Source organism: Stegastes partitus, unplaced genomic scaffold (assembly GCF_000690725.1).
Source record: "Stegastes partitus isolate 25-593 unplaced genomic scaffold, Stegastes_partitus-1.0.2 Scaffold0, whole genome shotgun sequence".
NCBI classification, from domain to species: domain Eukaryota; kingdom Metazoa; phylum Chordata; class Actinopteri; family Pomacentridae; genus Stegastes; species Stegastes partitus.
In genome coordinates, this window is record NW_007577731.1 from 2,423,356 (window position 1) to 2,448,660 (window position 25,305).

The window sequence follows — 25,305 nt, forward strand, 5'->3', positions numbered from 1 at the left end:
TTTTTTTAAATACACATTTACACATTTTATAGGCTAAAGCATTAATTTGTGTAATCAAAATAACTATTGTCAGATTACTTTAGAATAAAAATAACCATTAGTCACAGCCTTAACAGCCCCACAGTGCTTCCAAACCAAACAACTGTGGAGCTGGCTTGTTGTTTTACAGACTAGAGATTTTATTTCCTTGTCCTCTAAATGAGGAAGCTTTTCATTCACAGAGAGCATCACACACTAAAATCAAAACAATGCATGTTTGTGATTTTGAGAAGAGATTGTATTGAACACGATCTGTTTCCCTCTTCTGCAATCCAATCAGACTGAAAAGATGTCTGCAGGCAACGCAAGAATTGGAAAGCCGGCCCCAGACTTCACAGCCAAGGCGGTGATGCCAGACGGGCAGTTCCGTGACATGAAGCTGTCGGACTACAGAGGTACACACCAGCCCGTCTCCCACCTTCTTCTGGGGGCAGCACATGCTTTGATGACGCTCTTTCTGTAATTCACTGTTTTGTGCTTCCACATCATATTGAATGGACGTTCATTTACACTACTAAAGAGGGGAATTAATTAGAGAGTCATTTGGCCAATTCAATGGCCGTATTGTTGTGTGTTACAGGGAAGTACGTGGTCTTTTTCTTCTATCCGCTGGACTTCACCTTTGTGTGCCCGACTGAGATCATCGCTTTTAGCGATGCTGCCGACGATTTCAGGAAGATCGGCTGTGAGGTGATCGCCGCCTCTGTCGACTCCCACTTCTCCCATTTCGCATGGTATTTACAAGCTTTATATCTTCAACAGACACAGTGATTCATTCACTCTTACAAAGTCCTCACACTTACTTTTTGTGTTCTTAAAGGACCAACACACCCCGTAAGCAGGGCGGCCTGGGTAGCATGAAGATACCTCTGGTGTCTGACACACGGCGCACCATCTCCACAGATTACGGTGTCCTCAAGGAGGATGAGGGCATCGCCTACAGGTGGGCTGAACCCTGTGCTAGTCACACCTCCATGGTTTGCTTCCTCAGTGTTTAAAACTATTCCAGTCGGTGTTGATGCTGCTTCTGCACCATCCTGAAGATATTTCTAGTGGGAGAACATCGACTCTCCTGCCGTCACTTCGGCCGGATCCGTGTGACAGAAAGAGTCTGTGTGAGCCTTTTGTTGATGCCCATGTGTAGCCCACAATTTGTCTCTGCATGGCTGCTATGCTACACGGTGCTGATCTGCTGTGCATGTATAGAATGAGTGCTCCAGGTGGACTCTAAGCAGAATAGAAAGTAGCATAATTAGAACAAGTGTGCATCTGTGCTGTTTGTGTGCACTTTGGCAGGGGGATATAACTGGGTCTTTATTGTGTTTCACTGGGCTGGACTTTAGTTTATATCCACATTAATACTCATTTTAAATACACATAAATATGACTAAGTTTATGCCTTGTGTCCACATTGCTCTGGTGGTTTAGGACCCCTATAACTCAGATTTTTTGTCTGGATGTGCAGAAACTTTTTGAAACAATCACACCCATGACACCCACTTCCTCATTGGGTCTAAACTGTCGCTACATGCTGTTACCTGATTCCTCAAGCTTCTGCCACGTGACATATTCTGGCAGAACGCCAGCAGCTAATTTAACACGAATAATGAATTTTAGACGTTGCTGACCTAGTTGTCTATGCTGTTATGCAATTAAGGGAATCTCCGGTCTTATTTGAAACCAACTCTCTTGTGCATTTTCAAGCGTTTTATTACACATTAACATGATTACTAAAATGGTGCTAAAAAGTTTGGCTTTTCGTTTAAAATGAGAATATATTACTGTGTAAGACTTTGAAGGTCAGCTGCTCTTTTCCTTTGTTTCAGGGGTCTGTTCATCATCGACGACAAGGGCATCCTGAGACAGATCACCATCAACGACCTTCCAGTGGGACGCTCCGTCGAGGAAACCTTGCGTCTGGTCCAAGCCTTTCAGTTCACCGACAAGCACGGAGAAGGTGAACTACTGCTGCGCTTCTGTGGCACCTCTTCATTCCTATTAAACTGTTTCCAACAGCTTGAAACATGCTGCACTGTGAGCGACGTAATTAAGTCTAATCCTGCTCTCTTTGACCCAAATATGATTAAATTGAAAATGGAACTCCTCTATGTTTAACCACATCACGTTATTTGACTATAAAATTGCTGCTGGCTTATTGAGGCATAGTCAAATTAGAAGGTTTGTACCTTATCAGTGCTGATATTCACATGAACGTTAAAACACAAGTTGAGGAATGAATAGGCACTAAAAGGAGAGAAACGCAACCAAACCTCTCATACATTTGCCTGTTAAACACCAATAACAGTGCAGGTTTCTCAAGCGTACGTGTGTCATCTTGGCACCTCTTTGCTGTTTCGTCTGCCGGCCAGGACTCATTACAGGCTTATCTTTTCAGTCTGCCCAGCCGGCTGGAAACCAGGAAGCGACACCATCAAACCCGACGTCCAGAAGAGCAAAGACTTCTTCTCCAAGCAGTGATGAACCCAAGGCCAGAGTCTGCCGCCTGCTGTAGAAGATTTCATTTCACGATCACATTTCTAACGATATTTAAGTCAGCCGCTGTGCCTGTGGAGGAGCGGTTAGGAGGCCGCCGTCGTTGTAGTCAACATGTTGTGTGTGTTTTGTTGTTTGTAACGTTACAAGTGCACTTAGACCAAAGTATGTAATCGTGTAATGATGTCGGCTGTGATACGCCGTCTTTGTTCCATCATTCCTCACTGTTAGGTTTTTATTTGGCAAGAAGCCACAAACACTTCTGCTTTTTATGTTGTTGTTGTTGTTGTTGTTTTTTATTACACTGAACAACAGATGTTCTTTCATCCAAATAAAGAAAACAGAAAACCAGTCACACTAAAGAACACATCTGCTTCATATTTATGTTTTTTTCATCACGAGGGACATGTTGAATAGTTATTAATGATGAGGGGTTTTCTGGTATTTATTACATCTGTTACCTGAGGGAGCAAAACAAAAACAGTCCAAGTGTATGGAACAAAGCTGAGGACCTGAATTACATCCAAAGACCTTTAATAATATAAAAATATTTAATGCACCCTTTCCACAGGTGTAATTCCACACAAATGTAAGAATTTACTTTTTAGTCTCTTTTTTTCTTTTTAATATAAAAGCTGGACCTATTGATTAATTTTTTTGTTGTTAAATCTTAAAATGTGGACTAAAGCCTGTCCAGTGCAGTAACCATGGTGACAGTGGTGACGTTATAGACATACTTTGAGCGGGAAAAAGTCACGGTAAGCTCGTCATTGATATTACTTCTGGGTATTGAAATATATTTTTTAACAATATCCTTACCTGCTCAGGGTTCAAATAGGCTTCTTAGACTACTTAGAAAAAATATTTAAATAACGCTAAGTTTAGACGAAAGTTTTATTATTATTAAAGTTCGCTGTTCGTCAACATTTATGTTCGCTCGCCCTGTTAGCTTGTTTCTTCGTTAGCATTAGCACACCTAGCGAGCTAACCTTCGACTTAAAGGCAGAAGAAACGATGGCAGCAGGAAAAATGTGCCTCGGGAGGAACAAGGAGGAAACTGCAGAGGTTTGAACTCACCATATATGAACTAAAGATAGCGTTTATTTACTGTTTGTCGGTGTTGAATTTGCGCAAGCTAACATTTAGCCATGAAGTCAAACGCAGGCTAACATTAGCTAAGGCGGTGCTAACGTCTTTGTTCTGGTTTTGTCAGTGGACAGGACTGTTTGTCAACGATCTGAAAACCAAGCAGGAGTCTCTGGTCTTCGTCAAGAGGATGATGGCTGTGGCTGTCTCCACCATCACCTATCTCAGAGGGATTTTCCCGGAGGATGCCTACAGATCCAGATACCTGGAAGGTGAACACGTCTGGACACCAATAGCTCATAAATTCAGGGACATTTTGTAATTTAAAGTATGGAACATTTAACATGATTTAACCTAATGTTGTTTTAAAACTTGCATATTTTTGACATGTTTCTAAATAAATCCAAGTGTGTAGGAAACTTCTTGAAGGGAAATAATAACTGAAGATGTTAGAAAAGGATCATGTTGGTAATTATTATTGTTTATTAAAGAATATTAAATCATTCTGTTTTTGTCACTTCTTTTTGTAGATTTGTGCATCAAAGTTTTGCGTGAAAACTGCAACACCACAGGTGCCAGCAAAGTTGTGAAATGGTAAATATAGCACCCCAGAAGTCAGACCACTTTCCAATTTGGAATGTCTGCAGTAATATTTAGGTTTTGATGGTATTATCCCACCCAGATTGATATTTTCAACCTTTTTCCGCTGGTTTTTCAGGCTGATGGGCTGCTTTGAAGCATTAGAGAAGCAGTATGTAAGTAGATTACAACCGTGACTACTATAAGTTTGTAGTACCTAACATTGTTTGCCATTCTGATCACTAATGCTACTTTTGTTATTGTAAATGTTGTCCTCTCTATAGCTCCAGATTGTGTACATCGGGGTAAGTAAATAAAGTCACGGCAATAACATTTAAACTATTTCTTCCTTCGACAATGCTGACACCAATGCCTGCATGTTGTTATTCTTGCAATCCAGGTCTACACTGATCCAGATAAACCCAATGTAAGTTCTGTCTTGAGTTACTGAACGCTTTCAGTGCCAGCGTGAGTTCTCAGTGTGATTATTATCAGTAAGGAACATTTATTTTTTCTCGTTTTGCAGTGTATTACTGAGTCCTACCAGTTCAAATTCAGATACACTGAAAAGGGGCCAGAGATTGACATACTCAGGTTTGGATAGATCTGTGTTTGCATTTATCACATAGACCGGGCTGAGGCCAGCTGAGTGAGCTGATGGATGTAACCCTGTTTGAAACCACAGGAACAGGAGTATGGAGATGCAGGTGACTTTGGAGGACACCAAGAGAGCCTCAGTGCTTCTCATCAGGAAGCTCTTCCTGCTCATGCAGAACCTGGACGCCCTCCCCAGCAATGTCTACATGACCATGAAGCTCTACTACTACGACGACAGTAAGACATTTACTGTGTCGAAGCACGAATAAAGAATGTTTTTTGAGTTTTTGTTTAAAACATCCTACCCTGTTTTGTTTTTAAAGTCACCCCTGCAGACTACCAACCACCAGGCTTCAAGGAGGGGGAATGCGACAACCTGTGGTTTGAAGGCATCCCTGTGCACTTCAGGGTGGGTGAGGTGCAGACGGCCTTCCACAATTTGAGAGTGCGGGTGTCGGCCGATCAAGGCCGGGTGGAGAAACTCCAGAATGGAAACCACTTGAGGGAAGCCAAGCAGGTTCCTGAAAGAATTTCTCCTGAGAAGGAAGTGACGAGGGTGAGTCTCAGCTCTCTCATGGAACAAAGTCGTTTTTAATCATATTGCTGCCAGTTAATTATCTCCAAACATCTGGCTCCAGGTGGAAGATGATCTCCCATCTGAAGACGGTAAGTCTGTGTGCAGCTACATTTCTGAAAATGTAAAGTTGACCATGGGGGCTTACACTGATGATTTCCTTTAAACAGAGTCTGCACAGTTTAAGAAACCGACAAGAGCTACGAAAAAGGTAAAGTTTTACTAGAGGCATAATGGTAGCAAACATTATTTTTTTAAACTATATATATAAGTTGTAATAAGGGTTAATGCAAACTCAGTAGTTTTTTGTCTATCTCAGAGAAAACCAGCTTCCAGAAATCTGTCGAGGAAGAAAAGAAGAACTTAGGCACCGTGACAAGTGAACAAACAGAAATGCGATGAACTTCTTCATTGTGGTGTAATGTTCACATACACTGTTTATGTTGTGTTACAATTAACGTGTTAGACGAGTTCCTTCGATGACTAACTCGGCCCTCAAGGCAGGACGTTACAGTCACAGTTCTGATTTACACGACATTGTACAAAAAAGCGTACATTCTTGATTAATTTAATCAATACTACTATTAAAAGTGTTTATTTCTTAGTATTGGCTGTGTACGAAAAATACTGATGTATATAGTTGAAAAAATAAAGTTTGACGAACATTGTTTTGTTGTATAAACGTGTAAAATACATTTGAAATTGTATACTTCATATAAATCGTAAACATTACTGAGGCAGTCATGAAGCACAATATGAAACTCATTTATAGTAAAATATATGAAATCAACGGATAAATCTTTATCTAGATCAGACTGGCTGAGGCAATAGTGCTTATTATGTTTAATTTTCATGCATTTCCACCCACATTCGTCTCCCTACTCTGCTATGATACTGCGGCCTCAGTTGCACAGTCGTTAGATGGCTTTTCCCTGAGCGATGGAAGAAATGTCTGATTGAGTCTCTGGCTCGGTGCTGCAGCTTCCTTTGGCTGTGTGGTCTAGAAGAGGCTGTCCACGTCTCCCATCTCCACAAACACAGTCTTCAGCTGGGTGTAGTATTCGATCGTCACCTGGCCGTTCTCCCGTCCTATGCCTGGTGAATGTAAGGAGAAGAAATTTACTTGCATATTGCTTATCGCGACTGGGCAGTTTTTCTCTCAAAGAGGTTTTTAGCACAGGTAAAAATAAAAGGCCAAAATGCTAAGATTGGGACTTTAAAAAAGTACATTTTACTGTGAAGTAGTTTTGTTAATTGGTGTTTCATGTACTGAAGCATAATCATAAACATTTTTGTTTGTTGAAAAGTGCACAGATTTCAGTTAGATGAGGTAACACTAACTCACTGCCTTGTATATTGACCGGTCTAACTGTGGTGTGTTGTCATGCCCTAAAACACCCCGCGAGGATGCACTAACATTTGTTTTTCTTTCTAATACAAGGACATACTCTCCACAGAGGTCAGATTAGATAAGGAGAACTATGTCAGTGTTCTGTGCAGGCGTATTCACTACGAATAGATCTGGGTCATATAAAAAAAAAACTGTTTGTTGTAACCTGGTCTGACAACAAAACTGGTGACGAGTCCAATTAAACATTAGACGAGGTAATAACATGCCTGTGATGTTTAGCTCGTGGCCAAATTGAAAACGGCAAACCTGTACCTGACATTTTGAAGCCTCCGAAGGGCACCTCCACAGGAGTGATGTTGTAGTTGTTGATGAAGCAGGAGCCAGCCTTGAGGTGCTCGACCACGCGATGGGCTCGCCGCACGTCCCTACAGACGCACGACAAGGTAAGGTGAGGCGTTTGTTCATTTTAAGGATATTAAAGTGATAATGTGTTGGGCTAGATTTACAAAAATACTGAGAATGATTCCACAGTAGCCAGGTGTACATGCTTTTCCTGACCTATCATTTGTCATATTTAACATCTTTCACTGCTGCTTTAAACGTAGATTATTCATTCATGTGGCTGTGACTTTGCCATCACCACAAGCCAACCTGGTGAAAACGCCTGCAGCCAGACCCATCGTGGTGTCGTTGGCTCTCTGCAGCACCTCCTCTTCTGTTTCGAAGGACAGCACAGACATGACTGGACCGAAGATCTCCTCCTTCACACAGGTCATCTCATCCGTGCAGTTGCCTAGAAGGGGATGAGAACATGGGAACACTGACCACAACAATCTGCAACAACAATAGATTTTCTGCGTCCACTTGTGCAAGCAGAGCTTACCCAGGACACATGGGCTCATGTAGTATCCACCTCTGAGTTTGGGATCTGACGGGACAAAAGGTTCGCCCCCGCACAACACTGTTGCTCCCTAGTAACACAGAAAGTTTACACTCAGTTGGAGTTGTTGCACCCAAAACTATTCAGATAGTATTTAAATGCTTCGGACAAGTCTCACCTCTTTCTTTGCCTGATCAACAAAGGATAAGACTTTTTCTAGATGTGACCGGCTGACCAGCGCTCCCATTCTGGTGCTCTCGAGCAGAGGGTCTCCTATTTCGATTGCTTGGGTCCTCTTCACCACCTCCTCCACAAACTCAGGCAGAATGTCCCTCTGAACAAACACCCTTGTTCCATTGCTGCAGACCTGTGATACACACACACACACACACATATATATATATATATATATATATATTTATATATAAGAGCCCAATGAATGCAACAGAGATATGCTTTAGTGTGTAAGCCGGATATAAACTGACATTTTTGTCAATAAAGCAGCAGGACACACTACCTGGCCTTGAGACAGAAAGTTGGCCATGAGAGCCCCCCTCACAGCGTTCTCCAGATCACTGTCCTGAAAGATGAGCAGAGGAGATTTCCCCCCAAGCTCCAGCGTCACCGGTTTCACCCCCTTAGATGCCATCTCCATAATCTGTGGATGACATACAAGCCGTATCGCAGCTCAAGACAGGAAAGGCTCAACGTCTTTAACGCAATATTTATGCCTCCCAAATGTTGGTGATTACAGACCTTCTGTCCTGTGGGCACGCTCCCAGTGAAAGACAACTTGGCGACATCGGGATGGTGACACAGCAAGCCGCCCGTCTCCTGGCCGCCCTGTACCACGTTGAACAGCCCCTCTGGAGCTCCGGCCTGCGTGTAGATCTCCGCCAGCAGGACTGCAGTCACAGGAGTCACCGGTGATGGCTTAAACACCATGGAGTTACCTGTAGTGGAGGAACGAGACGAGAAAAGCAAGTAAGATTAGTTTGACTCATGTATTCAACCAAAACGCAGTCAAAAGCTACACCTACAGTTATTCCAACCCATCCCTAATATGGATCTATAGTGAATTTTGACCAGTAGGTTTCTTCTGGCTGCGTATGACAAAGAAGTGTCAGAACACTGATTTAGAGAAGTTAATAGATTTAAACTTTTTCTAAGCTCTTTGGTTCGAGCCATGGCTTGCAAGTAAATTAGAATGCAGTAAAACATGGTATAAATCTGGACCATTCACAGTAATAAAGAGGCTGCATGTTAAAAAAAAAAAAAAAAAAAAGCAATAATTTTGAATATATTGTATATAATAAGCTGCAAGGTGGCTCGGTGGTTAGCATCATTGCCTCGCAGCTAGAAGGTTGCTGGTTCGTGTCCCGGTGAGGACACCCGGGATCTTTCTGCGTGGAGTCTCCATGTTCTCCCCGTGCAGCGTGGGTTCTCTCCGGGTTCTCCGGCTTCCTCCCACACAGTCCAGAAACATGTTGAGGTTAATTGGTGATTGTAAATTGTCCGTAGGTGTGAATGTGAGTGTGCTTGGTTGTCTGTCTCTAAGTGTAGCCCTGTGATAGACTGGTTACCTGTCCAGGTGAACCTGCCTTCACCCTGAGTCAGCTGGGATAGACTCCAGCCCCCCATGACCCTAGTGAGGATTAAGCGGTGTATAGTAATGGATGGATGTATATAATAATTCTCAACATTTTTAGGAAATAATTACAAACCCCCCTTAAAAAAAAACCTTACAAATAGTCCCAATTCATCATTAACATCTGTAAGACAAGGTGTTACTGTTATTTGTCACCTATTTATGTTATATAGAGCAGGAAAAAACTATTAGTCGAATGTAAATTTACTATAAATCAATATGGTGTACAGGTATGAGTAATTTTGGCCTGAACTATATGCCAAATAATACAGAATTCTACACAGTTATGGTGAAAGACAACAGTAACTGGTGATCAGCAGTGTCGATGGATTAAGTCTCGTTACATCAGAAACGTGTGAGTAAAGAGAATCACAACCGCTGGGATGCAGCCATTTAAATCCATCACTGAGCTGTAGTGCCATCTATAGGTACAACGCCAGTAATTATTTTTTCTAGATTGATCTGTGTGTGTGTGTGTATACAGTCGTCCTCAAATGTATTCATCCCCTTCCGTTAAAGAAAAGGCAAAATCCACAACAGTCACTCAAATACCTAGAAACTGAAAAAAATAATAATAAATAAAAATTTGGTAAATTAGAATTTAGTGAAATAAGAGGTTACTTTTGAATTGTGGTTGAAAAGAATAATTAAAAAAAAAACTGGCTCGGACAAATTAGGGCACTTTGCTGATGAGCAGTGGGCCAGAATACCTGTCAACAGGTGCAGAAGTCTGACTGAGAGTTACAGGAAACACCTGATTGCAGTGATTGGCTCAAAGGGCTGTTCAACTAAATATTAGTTTACGAGTCTCATCATGCTTGTTTGTTTTGTTTATATTTCTGTTGAACCACAATTCAAAAGCAATGTCATGATTTTCACAATTTTTTAAAAATTTTCTTATGACTTTTGTCAATTTCAACTTATTTCAGTGGCAGCTGTTTTTTTTCTTTTTTAATGGGAGGGTATGAATAAATCTGAGGACAACTGTAGCTGTGTTTACAGCAGTTTATGTCAAATATGTCAAACCTTGAAGAATCTGACAACAAATTACAAAAAATGGTAAAATATATAAAGAAATCCATCCATCCATCATCTCTACACCTTAATCCTCACTAGGGTCGTGGGGGGCTGGAGTCTATCCCAGCTGACTCAGGGTGAAGGCAGGTTCACCTGGACAGGTAACCAGTCTATCACAGGGCTACACTTAGAGACAGACAACCAAGCACACTCACATTCACACCTACGGACAATTTAGAATCACAATTAACCTCAGCATGTTTCTGGACTGTGGGAGGAAGCCGGAGAACCCGGAGAGAACCCACGCTGCACGGGGAGAACATGGAGACTCCACGCAGAAAGATCCCGGGCATCCTCACTGGGATGTGAACCAGCAACCTTCTTGCTGTGAGGCAACGCTGCTAACCACCGAGCCACCTTGCAGCCCATATAAAGAAATATAAATGTAAAATATATATCCACTGTCATATGTACCAAACTTGGGAAAGACTGAATCCATCCAGAAATGTTTCCTGCTTTAAAGCCACACTGTTCATTTGCTACATTGTAGGATTATCCAGACATTTAAGTTTTTCCCTGGCTCACAGTCAAACTTCTTAACAGCCAAACATATATACTAATATATGTGTCCGTCCTGACAGAATCTCATACCACAGGCCAGGGCTGGAGCTGACTTCCAGGCAGCGATCTGGAAGGGATAATTCCAAGCACCGATACCGGCACAGACTCCCAGAGGCTCCCTACGGGTGTAGGCAAAGGATCCTCCTGGTAGCTGGACATGCTGGCCTTGACAAAGGAAAACAGAAGCATGATTAGGTAAAAAAATATATATTTCTAAGATTCTTTTTTTTTCTTTTTTTTTTACATTTTAGCCTTTGACAGCCTTTGGATACACATCACATCTACATATCATGGGCTCCCCCACTAAGCCCTAAGTTTTTTTAATAGTGGTTCACCTTGTCAGCTGTTTTATTTCTGACTTAATAGCTGAGTGTTTGGGACAGTAAGTGAAAAAGCTGTACCAACCTGCCAGAGTGCTGGCCAGTCCTGCGTAGTACTCTATACACAGTCTGGCAGAGTCCACATCCAGACGGGCCTCTGTGATGGACTTCCCGTTGTTGACCACCTCCATCTCAGCTATCTCCTCTCTCCTGCTCTGTGCACGAAAACCAGGACAAGAGCAAAAAAAACTGTACTCGTGTAGAAACAGCACTGGACGTACAAAACGTGAAGGATGCTCTTTTCATGATGTTCAATTAAATTAGAGAGTAATTTACAGAGTTTCACAATAGGAAGAGAACAAATGTGTTTTTTTTTAAAGCGTTTAAGAGTCGACTGAGACAATAAAAAAGTAAAATCAGCCACAACTCAGCATTAGAAGAAATTATGAAAGTTTGTTATGTATGATATCTGCAGCATCTTATTTCAGATATTCTAAAAATCTAAAACTGCAAACAAACACAGAATAAACACCTCAATGATGTGGGCAGCTTCTATCATGGTCCTCGCCCTCTCCATCCCCGACATTTTGCTCCAATGGCCAAAGGCTGACTTTGCAGCTTTCACAGCCTGATCAACCTCCACAGCGCCACACGGCTCCAGATGGCACAAGACACGGCCTGCAAAATAAAACGTGATTAATCAAACTAGAGCTGCAACTATTAATCTATGTAGCGGTCAACTATTAAATTAATATCCAACTATTTATAAATGGTTTGGATGATTTTTAAAAGGAAAAAAAGTTCTTAAATTTGAGTATTTTGTGGTGTTTCTCCTCCACTATGACAGAAAACACAGTAAAGGATGTCATCTTAGGCTTTGGGAAACACTGACCTACATTTTTCACCATTTTCTGACATGTATTGATCAGACAACTTGTAATATAAAGACAATTTCTTGTTAATTTATTGATTAGTCAACAGTGTAAATAGTCATTAGTTGGTCCAAACAGTTAAATGTACAAACAACAGCTCAGAATTTCTGTTCCATAGGGCCATGTTGTTTTGCTCTGTTCATGCTGTTAGTACTGATTCAGTGTCAGTTGTTCCTCTGTGACAAAGGAAATTAAGTTTAGGCCCGTAGGCTTTAGGCTGTGGCGCGCTGCGGAGCTGGAAATTACATTCCCAATGATGACAGTAATGATAAGGAGTATTATGCCACCTGAACGGGCTGCACGCTGTGTGTTAGCTCAAATTTGATAAGATGCTCGGATTAAAAAGGGGAAAGAAGCCACAAAGAAAGAGCATTAGATTAAATCTTTAAGGCAATGGGTGCACGCCTGGCAGGCTGTAGTTGTTAAGGTTGTTGGTTTAGAGGTCATAAAACTAGTTGAATGAGCAGCTATGGGGATGTGCAGTATGGCATGTGAAAGAGGTGTGCTGCAGAAATGAGTATGCCAAATGTAGACAGATATTTTGTAGAAGGACAACTAGAAAGTAGGGCAGACAGTATGTCCTGATGCTGGTTTACTTTAGGAGAGATCACCACACTCATCCTCACAAAGCAGCGACCAAAGTCCAGTTTGGAGTCAATAATGTACAAAACGAGACACTTTTTTTTTCTTCGTTTGATATATTATTTAATAATGTGTGTGCCTTACCAGTTGCAGGCTCGTAAACATCTTCCCTGCACTTCTCCGGGCCTCTCCTTCTCTTCCCAGCCCAGAAGTTCAGCGGGGCCTTGATGTCCACGGAGCCCGAGGAGGCGCACCGCACAGCCGCGGCGAGAGGAGCAGCAGCAGCGGGCCGCCGACACGACAACGCAGCGAGCCTCTGGAGCATGTTTACACCGGCTCAGTGGCTCCGAGTTTATTAAATCACTGTAAAAACACACAATGTGAAGGTTAAGCTCACGAAGCGCTGTCACTTTACCGACATTAGAAAGAGGAGTTTTACCCAACTGCACCAAGTATGTAGAACTGCTAGCGGTTGTTTTCTTTGTCATTTGTGTGATTTACTGTTGTACTTAACTCTCAGTGATACACTTACCTCAAATAGTCTGCACATTAAATGCGGCTATGAAGGCTAAGAATATAAATCTAACTGTAAATATAATGTTGGGTTACATTTCGCTGTTTTAGCTGAGGCTCAACGAGGGGCGGGGCTAAGAGGCTGCGGCGGTTGCTGATTAGCAGCGATCAGAGCGTAGCAGCCTATTGGATAGTTTCGCTGTCAATCACAAAAAGCGTTATTAAAAAATCTACGAATTTATTCAGTATCGCGTATATGTGTATTTATGTGAACTTAAGATTGAAATGCTTTCTAATAAATATATGTAGAAGTAAAATTTGCCGCCATATAAATTTCTGGTCGGCGTTGTGGGAGGAGCTCCGTCACAATGATGTTCCAGCACGGCAGCCCAGTCGGCACATTGCAAGTATGGCCGGAGACAGCGAGACGCATCTAAGGGACCGTAGCGAGAACACCGACATTATTCGGCAACCTTTCCTCATCGGTGTCTCCGGAGGCACCGCCAGCGGCAAGGTTGGCTCTCTAGCTGGCTAGTTTGGTGGTTTTCGCGACGTGTCACGCGTATATTTTGCGTTAAATCCCGGCTGCGGGGCTCTCCGGCAGCCGGGTGCTAATGACCGCGTGGCTTCAGCGACGCAACGTTGAGGCTTGATTGACAGCTCTATCATCTGGTTAACCATCCGGCTCACTGCTAGCACCGGTTTAGCTTGCTTTCCCGCTGTCTGTGGTGCTGAACTTTGCGTTTGTTTAGTTGCCTTTTTTTCCCTCGGCTGAACTACCCTGTAGACTAGTTTCAAGCGGAGCCCACTGATGTTAGCCGCCTAAGCTAACGTCAAATTCCATCACATGCTAGCAGTGCCGGGTGGGCTCAGACAATAGCTACTGTTAGCTTACCTCTAAGCTGTTTGTAAACATTGTGAACCACATTTTTTCCCCCACGCTAGAGTGCCCTCATTAGCACATGCTAATGCTACATGTGCGAGTGTAATACTCGTGTCGTGGCGTCAAATGTGTATTTCAGGGTGAGTGACCTGAAATGACCGCTATCGTTAAATAACGTTAACCTAGATGTTGGTTTAAGCGAGTGATAACAGTCAGAGCCGCCCGCGGGAAAATCTCCATTGAGAGATTTCAACCCGCCTCGCTTTGTTCCATGTCGCTGTAATGTCAGAAAGGAAAAAAAACAAGTTTTGAGCAGGTTTGTCTAGATTAATAAAATATTAATCGAGCTTAAATTGGAACAGAAATTGAATTTAAACCACCCGCTCGGTGGATATAATGGCTCCGCAGAGTTTTTTCCGTTGCTGCGTGGGCAGCGCTGAACTCAGAGCCGCCGCCGACTCTCTTCTTGTTCAGCGGAAAGGGACACAGACGTGGCTATTTTTTTTTTTTCGAAGACGTCATTAGATTTCTTTGTTATACATCTGCTGTGTTTTCCGACTTACGAGCGGTGCCAGAAAGCCCACCTCGACTGAACACGGCGGAGAAGCTCCCCGGTGACAGCCGCGATGCTTCGTGTTAAATTGGGGGCTTATCTTCACATTTTATGGCTTTTTTTTTTTAGTGTCGTTCCGGTTACATTTGAATGTAGATTCATCAGACTGAGAAATGAAGGTGAGACTGTAAAAGACTCGCCTCCTTCCTTCTAGTTTTATGCCTGTTAGCCCCTCCTCCCAACTTTGTCCCAGATATCAACACACTGGCGCTAAGCCAGTGTTTTGCTTCCTGGAAGGGGGGCAGGAGGAAGGGGTTACTGGTAGGCCACACTGGACCAGTTTTAATTACTCATGGTATGGATGATGTCATTTTCCAAACTCGGATGCTTTTTCCCTTTTTATCAGACTCCCTGCTGATGCTTGATAAAAGTACGATTTGACATCTCTTGTACTTCCGTCCAAAAATTATCTTACCAACAATCATTGCTTTAGTGGGACTGACAAATGTCAGTCAAAAACCCAAAACATGTTGTTTATGGTGAGCTATAAGTGCTTAAAAGATATGGACTATTTTAACTCAAAATTTCCTTACAGTTTCAAAATGTTCAGTGATTCTGTCTTGTCAGTGTCACCAGACTGGCTTTGAGGTGCGTTCAAAGTCAGGCCCTCTTGTCTGAAACTGCTGCATTTGGGTGGATCGACACGACCTGCCAGCTCCCGAGTGGGGGCGTCCAAATTCATTGTAGCACAGTTTTATCGGCACAAAGGCAGCAGGGCCTCGGGCAGCTGGGGAATGCCCCGTCAGCACTGGACATGGGATTCTTTTCGTTGGGGAGGTCATGGAGGACAAACGTGGTGAACTACAGGGCAATTTGCCTCTGGATGTTAGTTGACTTCACACAAGATGGGGAAACTACCTACCCATCCTTTTTCCGTGTTTAGCAAAAATAATAATTCTCTTCCGCGGTCCGCTTGTGATTTGTATTTTTTTAACCTCCAGGCATGCAAGCTCATCAGGTGACATTCTGCAACTGTCTTTATTTTTTTTCTTCTTCTTCTTTCGATCTGTTTCTGCAGTCGTCGGTATGTGAGAAGATCATGGAGCTGCTGGGGCAGAACAAGATCGACCACCACCAGCGGCAGGTGGCGATCCTCAGCCAGGATAGTTTCTACAAGGTGCTGACTCCAGAGCAGAAAGCCAAGGCACTAAAGGGCCAGTTCAACTTTGATCATCCAGGTATGAAAACATCAGATAGTTGGTGCCACAACTTATCTGCTGTTATCTTACTGCAGGCACAGGGTTACTAACTGTCAAGAGATCTGCATGCAAAATTTATTTTATTTAAAAAAAAAAAAACTGGTTTAACATGAGATTTGATCTGCAAGTGTGTTTAAATTGCAGGTGTGTGGTTCTGGAAGTATGCAACTTACTGCACTGCAAACTGAATTATGTATGACATCATTGACTTAATTAATGTCAGCTGAGGTTGATATATATCACTATCAAGATTAAGAATAAATGCTTAGGTGGCGGTGACTACAGAATGTTTAGATCAGGCTTATGTCCAGCCAGACTGATTATGTGGCTTTGCTGCCACGTTGATAATTTTCCCAAAGCGTTTTTGGCAGAAGCAGACGCTCCATTTTTGGAGTCTGACTTTGCCCCCTCTTGCTCCTGCCTCCTTTCTCAGCTGATTTGAAATCCCCACAGTCAGCAAGCCTTCCTCGGAGGCAGCTGCTCTAAAGCTCAGAGACTAAACGCAGCACCTGTTACACGAGAGTGATTCCTGGGTTACCAAACGTGCAGTGCAGAGTCCCACGTGTCCGTGGGCGTACACCACGCTGCTGTAAAAGGGGTTAAATCATATAAAGGTCACAACTAAGAATATGCCTTTTGTTGTCCTCAGATGCCTTCGACAGCGAGCTGATCATGCAAACGCTCAGGGAAATCCTGCAGGGGAAGACTGTCCAGATCCCAGTTTACGACTTTGTCACTCATTCCAGGTGAGCACCTCTTTGTTTCCTGCACACTTGCTCTTTAATCATAACACATCATCATGTGTTCCTGCAGAATAAAAACTTGATAAGGGACTGTCACTTGTGCCAAACCGGTTCCTGTATCTGATGTTTTTTCTCATGCCATCATTGTTTAATCAGTTGAAGTTTGCATAATGCGTGTCTGAGTTTAGTCACTCACAGAAAGGCGCAAACTTTTCTGTGTGTGTTCTTCCAGGAAAGACGAGTTTGTTACGGTGTATCCGGCTGATGTGGTCCTGTTTGAGGGAATCCTCATGTTCTACTCACAGGAAATCAGAGATCTGTTCCAGATGAAGCTGTTTGTTGACACAGATCCAGACACGCGGCTGTCACGTCGAGGTGTATAGCGAGTCTTTGTCACTGAAGTGCACTCATTTATCAGTTGACTCTTGCAGTGGATAGTGTGGTCTTTTACATTAATGTGTGTTGTTGTCTTTTTGTACAGTGTTGGTAAAAAGCTATTTGTGTACTTTCTCTGTTCCAGTCCTAAGAGACATCAGTGAGCGTGGCAGAGAGCTGGAGCAGGTGTTGGCTCAGTACATCACGTTTGTGAAACCGGCCTTTGAAGAGTTCTGTTTACCGGTAAGTGAATTTCCCAACTTGTTTTTGATTGTTGCGTAGAATGTGATCACCAGGACGGCCAAAACTATCATGCAGTTTTAACCAGACACAGAGACGGTGGTGTAAATGTTCAAAGAAATTCAGCACCGAGAGGCTACAGAGATAATTAATGAGAGAGGAGACAGACTTACTGTTGTCCACCAGAGAGATGAGAATATTTTAAAGTTTAAAAATCATTCTGTAAAGTGCTGCAATCTGTTCTGATCACATTCAAGTGATCGTTATGAAAAGTGCTTCTATGCTTTGTGTCAGTTGATTAAATAGGATCAGATATTAAAAAGTCAAGCCTCCCTCTGGCTGTAGTGGCCAGAGCATGTCTGATCATGACAAACTGTTATTTTGAGTAATTTTTGACATCGTCTTTATTCCTACTAGACAAAGAAGTATGCAGATGTGATTATTCCACGAGGAGCAGATAACCTTGGTAAGGCCAGATCATTGTCATTATTATTGCTGTTTTTAGTGCAGACATTACATTTGTGTTGGACAGGTCTGGACATGTTTCTGTAATCATCATCCAGCTCCTCTTGACTCTCCAAATGTTACTGATCTGAAGCTATCAGATTCTGACTACAGGGAGTCATCTGGCAAGGGTTTGTGACTCTTACAAAAATCAATTGTCTATTTCAAAGTCGCTCCTTTTCCGGTCTTTGAGGGAGAGAATAATTTTTGGGTCAGTATGAGTCACACAAGGAGCACAAACGACGACAGCATTAAAACTGGTGGGCCGTGAGCTAGTCGCTGCCAGAAATATTACAAGATAGAGAGGCATCACTTAATCAATCCTGAATAGAAATTCATGGGAGGCTTCCATCACGTTGGTGGCCTGGCGCAAGAGCAGCATCAAAACACGAAGCTTTTTAAGCAGGTTTTATGTCATGGAGACCATTGAAATGACATTTATTTTGTAGGGACCTGGTCTCGTTAGCACGGAAGCATTAAAAGGTTGGCAAGTGGTGAGATTTGCCTTTCAAGACCACTTAATTAACTTAGTTAGCCTGAAATGAAAATCATATAAATACAACTTAAATGTAGAACTAATTAGTTTACCGAACACAGATGACAGTGAGCTTTCTACACTTGCCAATCGTTCTTTGTTGACTAGTTGATTTACTATACAGACGTGAGTCAATAATCCGACCCTTAACAATCCTAAACCTTGCTATCGGACAGGTTTTTAGGAAAAACCAACAGAACCCATAAAAACAGCCTTAACATACCGACAGCCTTGGATTCTGACTCCAACATGACATTTTATGTCACCAATCAGGATAACGGCGTATTATCTGACTGAACAATCCCACAGATTGGCTATGTTCACACTGCAGGACTTGATGCTCAATTTTTTTGTGAGTTCCTTCACATTTCCAGTTAAATGCGACTTGTATGTGATCTGCTGTGTGAACTTCATACGACCCAAAAGTGTCCCGCATGCGCAGAAGAGGACACGACGACGTCACACGCAGCGAGTGTGCTCAGTGTTTCCACCATTGGTGGCACCACCGATGATGGAAACAGAAGTGTGAGCGCTAACTAAACTAGCATCAGCAGCCAAGTACTGCCTGTGTGTTCTGGACACTTCCACCCTGTCGGAGAGCTCCCCCGGGGTGGAAGTGTCCCCCGACCGCGACGAATATTCAGATATTCATCATTAATTGGGCCTGAATATCCAGAGACCAGAAAGTTCTATTGGGACCAGCCCTACTAGTTATTATAACAACTATGAACAATAAATATTAACAACTAATGAGCCTTCCAGCATCAAGCCCTCCTTGTATCTCGACCTCCGTTTTGACAATCCGACAGCCTTGCTATCCGACATAAAAGAAGGCTTTACATTTAGTGTCAGATTATTGAGTCATGACTGTATCTTCATCTGATGTGCTGCAACTACTTCGTCCAATGAGAAACACTAGCAACAGCTAACCATTCCTATTGGCTGCTAGCTTACTGTAAGTGAATGTAGCACGCCACATGTCAAACGTATCGACTGATGTGACGACCTTTCCATCAGCGATAGTTTATTGTAACACACTGGTTAATGTGCCAACGTTGCCTCAGAGCCTGACGCTGTTTCTGGGGCCTTGTCTGGAAACGACAAAACTCTCTGTGGTCGTTGGATTTTGATCTTTTTTGTAACCGCCTCTCTCTCCTTGCAGTGGCCATCAACTTGATAGTACAGCACATCCAAGACATTCTCAACGGCGGACTAAACAAGCGTCACAACGGCTGCATCAACGGTCACAGCACCCCGCGGCAGCGACGGACCTCTGAGTCAAGCAGCCGGCCTCATTGACCTCGTCACACCTCTCTTCACAGAGCGGAGAGGGGTGTGGGGGTCCAGCTGTAAATAATGCCCGTCGGCATCACTGTATTTAAGAAGGAGGGAAAAAGAAAAAAAAAAAAGGAGATGCAAAAAGAATTGAAATGCCTTTTATTATTACGACAACTCTTGTTATTAGTTACTTTCATTGTAATTGTTAAACTTGGGATTTGGATTTGTCAGGAGGATGAAGAGAAGCTCTTGTTAATCGTGTGATGAGACCATGGGTTAAATTTGATCCCACGCATTTTTGTCCCTGATTGCATTTTGTTTTCTTTTTCTTTTTTTTTTTTTATGTATCCCCTGCTGCTCCATGAAAATTCATGTTGATAATGAATAAAGGAGGGGAAACCTTTTTATTTATTATGTCTGATAAAACTTGAACCCCTAATGGCCGGGGGGGAGACGGATTAGTGTTCGGGACGGTTCCAAACGAGAAGTCTGTAAATTAGACAACAAACCAGGATTGCACTCTGTATTGACAATCTTGGGAGTGTTTCCTTCCAATGTTTTTTTTTTTTTCAGTGTTTAAGTTCCCTTATCGTGTTGTTCAGTGTAATGTGTTACACTATAAGTCTTGTTTACTACACAAAGTGTCCACCACATTGTTGAAACACATGATTTTTTTTCAGTATCTACTGTCACGTGCAGATTAACGTGACTACCAAATGAATGAAGCCAAATGCTGGAAGGTTCAGCTGACTGCTGTGTTAACCCAGACTAATGGAATTGTTCAAATATTTTAGATTGCTTGTCCCTTAGTTCATTGAAATGTAATGATTAAAACTCTTACGCAGGCATTCCTGTCTTTAAAAGTGTTTAGAGCAAAGTGTTCAACTTTGTAAATACGACTTTCTCTGCCCTAGTTTAGATGCGTAACCAAATCGGCTCCGTTGATTTCAAGAGAACATATATATAAATATACTCTCAGGTTCATGAAACCGATCGGTTTGAAATTCCAGGAAAAGTGAATAAATGGAAGTGTCGAACGCCACAGCAATATCCCAGGTGTGTGGCCATTAACCGCCGAGACCCACCGCAATGCCTCTGTAAAGCTGCCTCAGGTTCACGTGTACAGTAAGTATCCACGCTAGAATCCGGACTCCACTCGAATGAGGTTACAATAAAAAAAAAAAGCTGTTGACTCTTGTTTGTACGCCACGTGCTCTTTGTTTTTGTTGTGTATAGTGCAATCGGATGAATGATTTGTACCTTGAGATTTGTACTGTATGGCTGTTGGGTTGGGCTGCAGGGTGATTTATAACTGAATGAAGTCGTCAGTTGCTTAATGGTCAATAAACTGATGCAGCTGAGCCACCTGTCTGGAGTGTGTGATCATTTGTTGTGATCATCTGTTGTGTTGCTGGTCCCACTGTTGGCCTGCAGTGTGGCCACCAGAGGATGCAATTGTCTGCTGTTGTACTTGTGCTCACTTCAAGTGCCGGCAGGTATGTAAACACTTGGACACGTGTCATAGAAGTAAATCACATAGAGACACATAGCAGAAACGCCTACGAGTTATAAACAAAACAAAATAGCTTTAGGTTGCATTGAAAGACAGCTTTAATAATATGGTAGTTTCAAGCTTCATGCACATTATTTGAACTATTGCTGAAGCGAAAGAGCAAAAGCCAGTTGTTCTCACTGACAGAACTACTAAAAGAAATCTGCTGCTCGTATGCAGCAGATTTGTCGAGTGGCTGACTCCAAAAAAAAAAAAAAAAAAAGTGGCTGACTCCAAAAAAAAAGGGGCCAAACAAGAGCTTTACGGTTTAGAGTCTCGAATTTACGAGGGACCCTGAACGCACCAAGGAAAGCTGTCAACGGGGAGGCTCCAAGATGGTGGTACGTAGCCCTGCTGCTGCATGTTTTAAACTGTGCTTATCCAGTTTTTTAGTGAGTTTTAACTTCTCGTTTTGACCTGACAGAAGTTTGGGCTTCAGTTTAAAGCCACCTTGGAAAATGTCACCAAGGTGAGGCCGCTGGGCAACGACTTCCGCTGGTTTCTGAAGGTAGGTTGGCTACCAAGCTAGCTGCCATGCTAGTTTACCTATATAAATATTAGCATCCTTATTTTGTTCCCTGTCTGCGCTCGCTAATGTTCATAACTGTGTCCTACTCTTTGCTGACATTACACCCCCCACTCACATGCATATTGTACAGTTAATTAGAACGACACTGTTCACTATCCCAGTGTCTCATTCATAGATTTCAACCTGTAACTGTCTATTATGATGGTGCAGTAGCACCAATGTGGCACAGTCAAGTGTTTGCTTAGTGTTTGTTAAGTGTTGTTTAAGTGTTATTGAAGTCAGTGGTTCTCAAACTTTATGAGCCACGACCCCCAAGACAACATAGGTTTGTGTTCGTGACCCCCCAATTAGAATTTTTAATATATCATGAGTAATAACTTTGTTGTTCGTGCATTAATGCATTAAAAATTAGTGTGTTAATTCCACAGATTAATCTCTGGCGATCCTCTAAAATTATCTTGGGACCCCCATAGGGGTCCCAACCCCCAGTTTGAGAACCACTGGTTTAAGTGTTGGAACAATGTGTTCTTGTTCGTTTACTATTTCACCTCTTTAATCCAGCTGAAGTGTGGAAACTGTGGTGAGATCCCAGATAAATGGCAGTACATAACCCTTGTGGTAAGGATAAAAACCAACCTCTTTGCTTCTTTGCGCTTTATTACAAATGTGCATATACATATAAAATCTAACCTATATGTGTGTGTTTTTGTATTCACAGGAGAGCGTGCCCCTTAAAGGAGGCAGAGGCAGTGCCAGCATGGTGCAGAAGTGTAAACTGTGTGCCAGGGAGAACTCAATCGGTAGGCCCTACGCTGTAATGTAATGACTTTTGCCTTCATGCCTTGAGTTTAAAACTCTAAACGTATCCTCAAATGTCAACTTTTTCCTCACAGATATCCTGGGAGACACAATCAGTCCGTATAATGTAAGCAAACCTCTGGTCTGATTTCTTGCAGATCTGCATTTTACACATGAGACCTGTTTTGTCTGCGTCTAGCTACTCCAACATAAACTGAAGCTGCTGCTTACAATCTTTGCAGATAGTGTGGAGAATAAACGAGAACATTTATAAGGCTCTCTTTCTTTTTTTCTTTGTCAGCTGAACACTTTTTGCTGTTTCCTGTCATTTAAAAGCATCTGTTGGAGAATAATGGTTTTAGTAATAATAGTTTTGTTTGGATCGGAAAAAGCATGAATTCTTCTTACTTTTTGTTTCTGTCCTAATAATGAGAAGTGGCTCCTTTTCATTTAGGGGTGCAACTAACAATGACTGATGATTCATTTGCTGTTTATTCTGTTGGTAACTTTGTTGATTACTTGATTAGTTATTCGGATTATAAAATGTCAGAAAATGGTGAGAGATGTCGATCATTGTTTCCCAAAAGCCAAATGTTTTGTTTTGTTCACAAGATGTTCCGTTATTGAAACACAGTGGAGCAAATAAACCAGAAAATATTTAAATTTAAGAAATAAAAAATAATAATATAATAAATGATTTTTTATTATTTTTGTTATGTTAGTTAGCTAATTAATTAATAGTTATTTTATAGTTTATTTATTTATTATTGTTTTTTGAATTAATTTTATAAAATTATTATTATTTTTTTTTTTTTATAATGCCCCTTTAAAAGCAAAGGAAATATGCGCAGAAAAACGATATTCCTACTGTGCACATTTTTCTGTGCATATTTACTTTGCTTTTAAAGCGACATAATAAAAAATAAATGCAAAAATAAAAAAAATGCAAAAAACAAATTACAAAAATTAATAAATAAAAGTGTAAAAAAAAAAACAAACAAACATAAAAATATACATATATTAAAATAAATTATTTTTATTTCATTTATTTGTCTTTATTTTTCTGCTTTTATTAGCCTTTTCTTTTATGGATTCATTTTTGATTAATATTGCTTTATATTACCACATTATTTATTATTTATTTTATTTATTCTTCTTTTTATTTACACTTTTATTTTAACTTCTCTTTTATTGATTTATTTTTATAATTTGGCGCTCTCACTTGTCCATGTGCAGGTTTACCTTCTATAGAGTGGAAAAAAAACACAATTCCTATCACCTCCCTACAGCCTGCTGTTGGCATCATCACCCTATCACACTTGAACTTGTACTATAGCTCTTATCTAGATTGTTTTCTTCTGACTACATCCTTGGTTGTGTTGTATCTGCTCTCAGATGTACGTCACTTTGGATAAAATGAAGTTGTAGAAAACATCCCTCACCAGTGTGTCTCTTTCTTTCTGACGGTGCTGGATGTTTGCTGGGTTGAAGGCCGACGACAGCGAGAGATTCAAGACGATGGTGCAGTTTGAGTGTCGAGGTCTGGAGCCTGTCGACTTCCAGCCGCAGGTAAGAATCTGTCAATACAGGTTTTACTCCAAGTGAATACGTGTGGCGTTAAAACCACAGCTGGTTGCTTCTGCCTTATCTCTTGCTTGAATTCTGTCGCTAAAGCCAGAAGTCTAGATGGAGTGTGGGTGAATATAAGAAATGCTACTGATGGGAATTTAAAATGAAGCAGAAACAACAAGACTTTCTGGATTTTTGTGCCCTTTCCCCCAAATATTTTAAACTAAATGTCAGATTTGTGATTAAAATAATATGAAGCAAGAATCATTGTAGACACAGCTGACCAACACCTCAGATTCAGGCTCTACATGATTGTCTATTGTGTTCCTGGTACCAGATAACAACATGATGAAGCCTCGCAACTTTTCGTCTTCTTCTCCTCCTCCAGGCCGGCTTCGCTGCAGAAGGAGCAGAATCTGGGACGCAGTTTCCTGAAGTCAACCTACAAGAAAAGGTGAATGCACAAACTTTTCAGAGGTTTTTCTGCAGGACGTCATTCATCTGAGTGAATGATTCCAGTGGTTGTTTTGTTACAGGCTGAGAATGATTGTTAGTAATCGCAGCAGTTACAGGATGCGCTGTTCTGTGTGTGACATTTCAGGACTGGACGGACTACGACGAGAAGGTCAGCGAGTCGGTGGGAATATATGAGGTCACACACCAGTTCATCAAGTGCTGAAGTCGTCGTGTGATGAGCCTCACATGGTGGCGAATGAACACTGCAAACAAACGTGCTCAGGCCCGTTTCCTGAGGATGCTTTGGGCTCTGAGGCGGCGTGGATCGGTTGAGGATGGACATTGAGAGAAGTGGATTAACACAACAAGTCGTCCCAAAACATGTCTCGGATTGATCAAGGCCTTTTTTTTTTTCCATTGCGTCAATAAAATGAAAGAATGTTTGAAAGATTTTGAGTTCAAGTTTTTCTTTTGGCTTTTGCACCATTGTAAGAATTATTTGAAGACTGCAAAACATGCAGTATGAAGTTATTACTTCATAGAAAAGTACTACTGTTTCAGGTGTGGTGGCCCACAGGAGTACTTGTTTATTTGATGAGGAGAATTTAAAAAGTACACGGTGAGATATGCTGGTGTAATGAAAAGGCTGCAGTTTAAAAAGTCAGTCAGGAAATATTCATGCAGCAAATCCTGTGTCTCATTCATACACCAATGGTGACAGAGCTGCCATGCAAGCTGCTGCCTGCCATTGGGAGCAGCTTCAGGTTCAGTGAGAGCTCGCTCCAGGACACCAGCTGAA

General features: G+C 41.9%; 5 protein-coding genes across 5 annotated transcripts in view; 4 read left to right on the forward strand and 1 right to left on the reverse strand.

Moving 5' to 3' along the window:
• Positions 1–2,899, forward strand: part of prdx1 (peroxiredoxin 1) — a 4,355-nt gene extending 1,456 nt beyond the window's left edge. Inside the window, exons 2-6 of the mRNA XM_008290299.1 lie at positions 320–434; positions 620–773; positions 860–982; positions 1,866–1,996; positions 2,435–2,899. Of these exons, the coding sequence (XP_008288521.1) occupies positions 329–434; positions 620–773; positions 860–982; positions 1,866–1,996; positions 2,435–2,517 (597 nt within the window). The 5' untranslated portion in view covers positions 320–328 and the 3' untranslated portion in view covers positions 2,518–2,899. The remainder of the gene's footprint in view (positions 1–319; positions 435–619; positions 774–859; positions 983–1,865; positions 1,997–2,434) is intronic.
• A 318-nt stretch (positions 2,900–3,217) lies between these two features.
• On the forward strand, positions 3,218–5,735 carry zte38 (zebrafish testis-expressed 38). The gene is made up of 12 exons (XM_008290531.1): positions 3,218–3,597; positions 3,746–3,890; positions 4,149–4,212; positions 4,337–4,373; positions 4,482–4,502; positions 4,598–4,624; positions 4,724–4,791; positions 4,883–5,031; positions 5,118–5,350; positions 5,433–5,460; positions 5,539–5,579; positions 5,688–5,735. Exons 1-12 carry the CDS (start codon positions 3,547–3,549, stop codon positions 5,733–5,735), a joined length of 912 nt encoding a protein of 303 aa, XP_008288753.1. The 5' UTR covers positions 3,218–3,546.
• Positions 5,736–5,772: 37 nt separating this feature from the next.
• aldh9a1b (aldehyde dehydrogenase 9 family, member A1b) lies at positions 5,773–13,444 on the reverse strand. The gene is made up of 12 exons (XM_008290416.1): positions 13,252–13,444; positions 12,864–13,082; positions 11,738–11,883; positions 11,291–11,420; positions 10,916–11,050; positions 8,356–8,552; positions 8,117–8,257; positions 7,778–7,966; positions 7,603–7,690; positions 7,371–7,512; positions 7,032–7,144; positions 5,773–6,463 (listed from the first exon to the last, which is right to left on the reverse strand). Exons 2-12 carry the CDS (start codon positions 13,042–13,044, stop codon positions 6,369–6,371), a joined length of 1,557 nt encoding a protein of 518 aa, XP_008288638.1. The 5' UTR covers positions 13,045–13,082; positions 13,252–13,444; the 3' UTR covers positions 5,773–6,368.
• A 197-nt stretch (positions 13,445–13,641) lies between these two features.
• uck2b (uridine-cytidine kinase 2b) lies at positions 13,642–20,963 on the forward strand. The gene is made up of 7 exons (XM_008290644.1): positions 13,642–13,746; positions 15,747–15,906; positions 16,577–16,673; positions 16,903–17,045; positions 17,191–17,288; positions 17,703–17,751; positions 19,487–20,963. Exons 1-7 carry the CDS (start codon positions 13,642–13,644, stop codon positions 19,621–19,623), a joined length of 789 nt encoding a protein of 262 aa, XP_008288866.1. The 3' UTR covers positions 19,624–20,963.
• A 499-nt stretch (positions 20,964–21,462) lies between these two features.
• czib (CXXC motif containing zinc binding protein) lies at positions 21,463–24,956 on the forward strand. Its single transcript, XM_008290766.1, has 8 exons — positions 21,463–21,495; positions 21,579–21,662; positions 22,245–22,301; positions 22,402–22,483; positions 22,577–22,608; positions 23,973–24,050; positions 24,439–24,504; positions 24,652–24,956. Exons 1-8 carry the CDS (start codon positions 21,490–21,492, stop codon positions 24,727–24,729), a joined length of 483 nt encoding a protein of 160 aa, XP_008288988.1. The 5' UTR covers positions 21,463–21,489; the 3' UTR covers positions 24,730–24,956.
• Positions 24,957–25,305: the final 349 nt, after the last annotated feature.

Coding starts and splice junctions, on each gene's coding strand:
- zte38 (XM_008290531.1), top strand. CDS start 3,547: ATGGCAGCAGGAAAAATGTGCCTCGGGAGGAACAAGGAGGAAACTGCA. Junction 4,213..4,336: donor GCCAGCAAAGTTGTGAAATG/GTAAATATAGCA, acceptor CTGGTTTTTCAG/GCTGATGGGCTGCTTTGAAG. Junction 5,032..5,117: donor GCTCTACTACTACGACGACA/GTAAGACATTTA, acceptor TTGTTTTTAAAG/TCACCCCTGCAGACTACCAA.
- aldh9a1b (XM_008290416.1), bottom strand. CDS start 13,044: ATGCTCCAGAGGCTCGCTGCGTTGTCGTGTCGGCGGCCCGCTGCTGCT. Junction 11,051..11,290: donor ACTGGCCAGCACTCTGGCAG/GTTGGTACAGCT, acceptor TCCTTTGTCAAG/GCCAGCATGTCCAGCTACCA. Junction 6,464..7,031: donor CGGAGGCTTCAAAATGTCAG/GTACAGGTTTGC, acceptor TACATTCACCAG/GCATAGGACGGGAGAACGGC.
- uck2b (XM_008290644.1), top strand. CDS start 13,642: ATGGCCGGAGACAGCGAGACGCATCTAAGGGACCGTAGCGAGAACACC. Junction 16,674..16,902: donor GACTTTGTCACTCATTCCAG/GTGAGCACCTCT, acceptor GTGTTCTTCCAG/GAAAGACGAGTTTGTTACGG. Junction 17,046..17,190: donor CACGCGGCTGTCACGTCGAG/GTGTATAGCGAG, acceptor TCTCTGTTCCAG/TCCTAAGAGACATCAGTGAG.
- czib (XM_008290766.1), top strand. Junction 22,302..22,401: donor GGCAGTACATAACCCTTGTG/GTAAGGATAAAA, acceptor TTGTATTCACAG/GAGAGCGTGCCCCTTAAAGG. Junction 22,484..22,576: donor TGCCAGGGAGAACTCAATCG/GTAGGCCCTACG, acceptor TTTTCCTCACAG/ATATCCTGGGAGACACAATC.